The sequence below is a fragment of the Suricata suricatta genome, chromosome 2, assembly GCF_006229205.1.
Source record: "Suricata suricatta isolate VVHF042 chromosome 2, meerkat_22Aug2017_6uvM2_HiC, whole genome shotgun sequence".
Taxonomy (NCBI): domain Eukaryota; kingdom Metazoa; phylum Chordata; class Mammalia; order Carnivora; family Herpestidae; genus Suricata; species Suricata suricatta.
Genome location: NC_043701.1, coordinates 1,426,559 through 1,433,909, shown reverse-complemented (window position 1 = coordinate 1,433,909; position 7,351 = coordinate 1,426,559). Strand labels below are relative to the sequence as shown.

Below are 7,351 nucleotides of genomic sequence, written 5' to 3'. Positions count from 1 at the left end.
GCACCCCCTGCGCGCGCACCCCCTCCGCGCGCCCGCCCCTCGGTGCGGACACTCCCCACACCTTGTTCACCCAGAGCCCCCGTACCTGTGCCTTCAGTCAGCCCTGTGATGTTCGCCTAAACACCATAGCATGCCATCTGGAAATAATTTAAAGTTTATTTATTTTGAGAGAGGGGGAGGGAGAGAGAATCCTAAGCAGGCTCCACGCTGTCAGTACGGAGCCCGATGTGGGGCTCGAACTCAGGAACCTCGAGATCATGACCTGAGCCTAAGTCAGACCTTCAACGATGGAGCCCCCCAGGCGCCCCTGGAGGACGCACCTGGTATTGTGTGTTGATGAAGCGGCTCCTTAGACGCCAGGGAATCCGGAGTGTCCGCTGATGTGGGAAACGGTAGGCCTCTTCGGATTGCGAGTGACCTGTGTGTGTGTTTTGCTGTTTCAGATATGGACGTATCAGAACTTAATAAAACACAGCTCCCTGTTTGTCCAGCAGTTGGACGGCTCTGAGAGGCTTACGTGCTTATTTCAAATAAAGAGACTGATGAGCCTCTGTTGCAGGTAAGCCCCGGCCAGTCGGCGCCCTCCTGCAGGTGTGCCCAGCCCGGAAGGCATCTTTGAGGGGGACGAGAGGCCCTGGGGGAGACCTGTGGACTTGAAGAATTCTCACACGATGTTTGTGATTTTTGTGTTTCTCCCTTTGTGAGCGTGCATTTTTCATCTCTATAAACCCGTTACCGCCGGGCTGTTCGGCACATCATAAGTCCTGCCCAAAACCGAGAGTGGCAGAGGGCGTGGAGACACCCCCTGCTAGAGCAGAGGGGCGCAGGCCTCGGAGGGCGCTGGGGGGCACCGGCCGTCCGGTAAGCACGCGGGTCCTGCTTTCCTTTCACAGGGTGTTGCGGAACTGTAGTGACGACAGTCTGAATGTTGCACTTCCCATGAGAATGCTTGAGGTGTTTTCGTCTGAGAACACCTACTTGCCTGTTTTACGAGACGCCGGCTACGTGGTGTCCATAATTGAACAGATTTTGCACTACATGATTCAAAATGGTAAGTAGCCAGGTGGCTCAGGGCTGTGGGCTGGCATAATCACGTGCGTGTGCACAGCGGGATGCTCTGTGTAGCCTGCACGCTTGCTCTAGACACCACATGTGACGGGACCGGGCGCCATGCCCTGCTGCCGTGTGCCCGCTGGGGGCACGTGCCTGCTAGGGGCACGTGCACTGCTGGGAGTGTGCCCTGCTGGGGGCGTGCCCTGCTGGGGGTGTGTGCACTGCTGGGATGTGCGTGCCCCATTTGTCTTTGGATCCACCTGCCCTGAACACCTGGAAACGCCCATTGCTTTACCTTCGCCGGCGGTTTGAAAATGAAGCTAATGGACTCAGGCTTTCAGAAGCCGCCGTGGGGCCTCCCGCAGCCGGGCCTCCCGCAGCCGGGCCTCCCGCCGCCTGCGCTGGTAGGAGCCGGGCACCGCGAGTCCGCGAGCTCCGGCGGCAGGAGAGCCTGTCTTAAGGGAAACGCACGTTTTCGTCATCGTGTCCAGTGGAGGAGGGCGGGAGACATTTCGTGGCTTTGGCCAACCTACAGTTACATTAGCTGCAGGTGCAGCAGCTCTGTACCTGCCCCCACGCTTGCCACCATGAGGGTGGTCACCGCGCGTCCCCGCGGGACGTCCTGTCTTCCTTCCGTTCACCTGTCCCTCCCGCGCAGTACCAGTCTGTAGGACGGCGCATCGCGCACTGATGGTAGCTTGGAGGGTCGTATGTGCGGGCCGTGACGTGACGGGAAGCGTTTTCGCGAAGCTCTTCGCTCGCTAGTCGTGCCGTCAGTTAGTGTGTTCAGGACTTACGTAGGTTGCTGGTGCACCAGTGCTCTGCCACTTGAAAAATTTTCTTGATACAGTGGTTTTTAAAGTTCTTGATAGGTTTTCTGTGCTGTACTTTTTAAAAATCTCTGTCACTGGCTTGTTTTATGACTGGAAAATTGTACCTCTCAGTCTCCTTAGTCTCTTTCACCCACTTAGACCTTTTCCGTTTCATAGCAAAGGAGCTCCAAGCTTCCCTGTTTGAACCTCCCATGTGAGGGTTGAAATGGGTGTAGTTACAAAGCAGATCGAAGAGGGTGCCGCGCCGGCTCAGTGGGTAGAACAGACGACTCTTGATATCGCGGTTGTGACTTTGAAGAGTACAGAGATTACTTAAAAATAAAAATAAAATCTTACAAAAAAGTAGATCTAAGATAGAGTAGGGAGCAGCCAGTGTTTAGTGACCATGAGGCCGTAACGCAGTACAAATCTCTATAGGACTGGTTTCATGGAGTAAACCAAGCAAATGGATTTTATTTTATTTTATTCTATTTCATTCTATTCTGTGTTTTGAGAGGGAGCGCGTGGGGAGCGAGGTGGGGAGGAACAGAGGGAGAGAGAACCCTAAGCGGCTCCACGCCCGGTGTGAGAGGGACGCAGAGCCTGCCTCGGGCGGGGCCGGAGTCACGGCACCGAGATGTTCGCAGGCGACACCCGAAGGGCGTCCCTGCTGCTGTATAAAAAAGGGACAAATACATCCAAAAGCCAGAATGGCCTGGATCATTGGTAACGCTGGAGTTGGTGTTTGCGCACCCAGAAGCCCCATCAGACGCTCAGAGAGGTCGTAGGAGTCGTCACTTCTGCTTAAATGCCCAGGTGCCCATATTATGGTTTCCACGGGTGTCGTTTCCTCTAGAAGGAACTTAAGAGTCCCTGGGGAAAGGTGAGTCTGGGGGTGCTCCTGGCGAACGGTGGAGCTCAGGGCCCCCTCCCAGGGCACCCCGTTGCCCACAGTGAGGGCGATTTGAGAGTCAGTGAGGTAAAGCCTGCAGTGGGCTGAAACACGCCAGCGCGCTCGAGTCTGTGCGTCCGACACGCGCTTCCGAAGTCGCACAGCCAGCCACAGACCTGGAGGGTCCTTAGGAGGCAGGTGAAAACCGTCACAATATGTGGGCCTCGACTGGAGCCTGATTCAAACAACAAGTTAAATGAGGTCCTTGTGATAGCAAGGAGTGACTGACTGTTAGCTGATCTTAGCGGTCACAGTGATATTTTTTAAATGTTTATTTGAGAGAGAGAGAGAGGGAGGGAGGGAGGGAGGCGGGCACAGAGAGAATCCCAAGCAGGCTCCACACCCAGCGCGGAGCGTGATACGGGCCTTGATCTCACGTGATACGGGCCTTGATCTCACAAGTGTGAGATCATGACCTGAACGGAAATCAAGAGTTGGACACGTAACTGACTAAGCCACTGCCCTGTCGTAATGGTATTTTTAAGAAACATGAAGTTCTTTGATGATATACTGAAATAAATATATCTTAGATTTGCTTCCCAATGAATGGAGGAGTGAGTGATGGGCTATAATTGATCATTTTGGATGGAGGTTGATGGGTACATGGAGTTTATACCATTTCAGTCTGCTTACGTAATTAATTTTTCCTTAATAAAAGGTTCAAGGCTGGCTCAGTGATGCATGTGACTCTCGATCTTGGGGTTGTGAGTTCGAGCCCCATGTTGGGTGTAATGATTACTAAAAAATTTAAAATATAGGAGCCAATAGCTGAGCTATTTAAAAACAAAAGTTGAGGGGCGCCTGGGTGGTTCAGCAGGTTGAGCATCTGACTCTTGATTTTGGCTCAGGTCATGATCTCACGGTTTTGAGATCAAGGCCTGCATCAGGCTTTGGATCAGGCTTCGAGCTGAGCAAGGAGCCTGTTTAAGATTCTCTCTCTTCTGGGGCGCCTGGGCGGCTCAGTCTGTTAAGTGCCCGACTTCAGCTCAGGTCATGCTGTCGCAGTTTGTGAATTCAAGGCCCACGTCGGGCTCTGTGCTGCCAGCTTGGAGCCTGGAGCTGCTTCAGCTTCTGTGTGTGTTTCTGCCCCTCCCCTGCTCACACTCACTCTCTCTCTGCCCCTCCTCTGCTCACACTCACTCTCTCTCTGCCCCTCCCCTGCTCACACTCACTCTCTCTGCCCCTCCTCTGCTCACACTCACTCTCTCTGCCCCTCCTCTGCTCACACTCACTCTCTCTCTGCCCCTCCTCTGCTCACACTCACTCTCTCTCAAAATAAATAAACATTAAAAATTTTTAAAAATATGGTTCTATAATTTAGCAAACTTAGAGCAAATCAATCACAAGTATTATTGCACCTTTTTCCTCATTATGATTAAGGTACCAAGTTTTAAATATGTGCTTTTCCTTTCCTTTAGGGTATTATAGATCTCTCTATTTGTTAATTAACAGCAAGCTTCCATCAAGTATTGAATATTCTGATATATCCCGAGTTCCTATAGCAAAAATTCTGCTAGAGAATGTTCTGAAACCATTGCACTTTACTTACAACTCGTGTCCCGAAGGTGCGAGGTAAGAATGGAGTAACTTATTGACTTTTTACCTTCACAAGTTCCATATCCAACGATAACTTTTACACAGTATGCTATTTTACATACAGATTTGAAAGTCAAATTTTTACTTTATTAATGTGACTCAGTTTAAAAAAAAATGTACTATCTGTTTGTCCTGTGCCCGAATATAAATTTATAATTCTGATGACCTGGTTAGTTTTCTGCCTCCAAGTAGCCCCCGAAAGACATAAGGACACGGCAGTTTTCTCAGTAGGGAAGGCGCAACATCAGTTAAATAAATTTCATGGCAACCTAGTTGATTTTGGACGCTTAACTTCACTTAACTTAGAAAAGAGTATTTAAAAGTCACCTCTCGTCACTGATGTTATGGATGATGTGTTCCGACGGAGGCCTCCCTTCTCCTTTTTCAGGCGACGGGTGTTTCTGGCTTTCACCGAGGAGCTGTTGGCAGCGCCCTTCACAGACCAGATACTCCACTTCGTCATCCCGGCGCTGGCAGACCCGCAGGCCGCCTTCCCGTACGAGCCCTTTCTGAGCGCACTGTTGTCGCCGGAGCGCCGGTGGCCCGAGCCGGGCGGCGGGGCGCCCTGGCTTTTCTTCTTCGTTCTCACCGTTGGTGAAAACCACCTGGGTACGGACGCGAGACTGTCTCCCTGCCCCCCACCCCGGTCTGTAGCAGTGGCCCACAGTCGCCGGAGGGGAGTCCAGGGGCCAGTGTGTGCTGTCAAGGTGGCCTCGGGTGGCAGTTTCTTGGAAGAGTGTATTTGCTGAAGGTCTGTAGCCTAGAGAGTGTCCCTGGGGAAACTTGTCCAGGCACACGAAAAAAAGACTGATTCAGGGGCGCCCGTCTGGCTCAGTCGGTGGAGCGTGTAACACGGCCTCCAGGTTGTGAGTTCAAGCCCCAATTGAGTGTAGAGATGACTTGAAAATCTTTAAGGGGCACCTGGGGGGCTCAGTCAGTTTAGCATCCAGGTCTTGATCTCAACTCAGGCCATGATCTCACAGTTTGTGTGTTCGAGCCCTGAGTCAGGCTCTGCACGGATGGTGCAGAACCTGATCGGGATTCTGTCTCTGCCCCTCCCCTGCTTGTGCACACTCTCTCCCTCTCTCCCTCAGGAAGGAAGTAAGCTTTAAAAAAATGCAATCTTTAAGGAAAAAGTCTGATTCAGATACATGTTACGAGGCCACACAGATTACAAAGAACTTGAAAGTTGAGGGGAAGTGCCTGTGAGTGTAGGGATGCCCGTTTACTCCAAACTTCTAGTATGTGGCTGTTCTAGAATTATAGCATCTTTTTCTGTTGTATTTTAATACATGCATCTATACCTCAATTACTAGAATTTTAATATATTCTGGTCAGAAATGTCTCTCTGGGTATAAGAAAAACGGTAGCTGTTTTTCCAGTTTCGTTTTGATCACTTGTAACGAAATGTTACCATTGCTTGCTTTGCAAAGGGACCCTCTCTGAGGAAGGACTGCTAGTGTACCTGCGAGTGCTCCAGAACTTTCTTTCTCAGCTGCCGGTGTCCCCCGCCAGCACGAGCTGTCAGGATTCGGCCAGCGACTCGGAGGACGAGGGCGGAGAGGCGGACAAGCGGCCGAGCGCCCCGGTGAGCTCCGGGGCCTGTGCGCAGCCCGCAGGGGTGCACCGCAGAGCGCTGCGTCTGACTTTGAAGTCACTTGTAACCGTGTGTCCGTCCCCATTCTAGCTGTGTGACAGACACACTACAGCGATCTCGTAAAACCTTCCGGCTGCAGACAGTCCCTTCCCCCCCCCCCCCCGAGGCCGCCCCGTCCTTCCAGAGGAAGGGGGTGAGGGCACGTGCTCCTCCACCTCCTCCTGCACGTCTGCACACGTCTCTGCGGGCGCACGTAGGCTGTGCCGTATGTTACCTTGTTACTTAGGAAAGATTTCCTAGAACCGAAATTGTTGGTTAAAAGGTTAGTAAGTTCCTAGCTCTCAGGAAGGTCATTTACTGTGCACCAAGCACTCTTTTATTGTTAAGGATTTTTTATCATAGGTTAGCAAGATGCACTTTACTGTAAGATTTGCCCTTTTAAAAAGGTGCTGTGCAGTTGTGCGCTTGCTCAGTGTTTTAACATGTGCAGTTTGCCTTTGTTACTTACATTTAGGGAAATTTTTCTCCACTTTATTTTCCTTCTGTAACACACAAGGGTTTTGAGGTCTGTTTTATCACACGTATAATTTTGTACTCCCGTTTCTTTGTCATTTTTTTCCTCGTTTTTCCCTTGGCTTGGTCATTATCGCTTCTTTCCTGTCCACGTTCGGGTTTAGAACCAGTGGCCCGGCTCTGAGCCAGGTACTCACAGGGGGACTTGACATCTTTCAGATCTTTCAATCTGATTCGATTGAATGGGGTTTTTCCGGAGTCGGACTTCACTGTGTATAGACTCTTAGGTGTCCGTGTGATCAGTTTAGTTCTTGTTTGTGTGTAAGTTATTTTTTTATTTCTTTCTTAAACATTTTATTTAGTTTTTGAGAGACAGAGATAGAGCATGAGCAGGGAAGGGGCAGAGAGATAGGGAGACACAGAATTGGAAGCAGCTCCAGGCTCCGAGCTGTCAGCACAGAGCCCGACGCGGGGCTCGAACCCATGAGCTGTGAGATCATGACCTGATCCAAAGTCGAATGCTCAACTGACTGAGCCCGCCCCCCCCCCAGGCGCCCCTGTGTATAATTTACTTTAAATGTGTGCCCCGCTAAATAGTACCAGTGTGCTCCAGCGGGACCGGCGGCCTCCCTCCGGCCACTCGGTGCGTCTTATTTACAGATGCCAGGTTGGCAGATAGAATTTAGTACTTTTTTTTTTTAGTTGCCAGTGCCTTTTAATCTCCTCCTGAATGTATGTTTCATCATTTTATGTGACCATAGAATAGTATTCTTTCTGATTATGCGTCCTCTGTCACATAAATTGGAGAAGCCCCTGTAATAACCTATA

At 50.9% G+C, this 7,351-nt stretch overlaps 1 protein-coding gene across 4 annotated transcripts in view; it reads left to right on the top strand.

Moving 5' to 3' along the window:
* UBE3C (ubiquitin protein ligase E3C) overlaps positions 1-7,351 on the top strand; it is a 98,474-nt gene that overhangs the window by 24,959 nt on the left and 66,164 nt on the right. For all 4 annotated transcript variants that reach the window (XM_029920934.1, XM_029920924.1, XM_029920941.1 and 1 more), the window contains 5 exons: positions 444-559; positions 894-1,051; positions 4,236-4,389; positions 4,802-5,022; positions 5,847-6,001. In XM_029920934.1, coding sequence (XP_029776794.1) covers positions 444-559; positions 894-1,051; positions 4,236-4,389; positions 4,802-5,022; positions 5,847-6,001 — 804 coding nt within the window. The remainder of the gene's footprint in view (positions 1-443; positions 560-893; positions 1,052-4,235; positions 4,390-4,801; positions 5,023-5,846; positions 6,002-7,351) is intronic.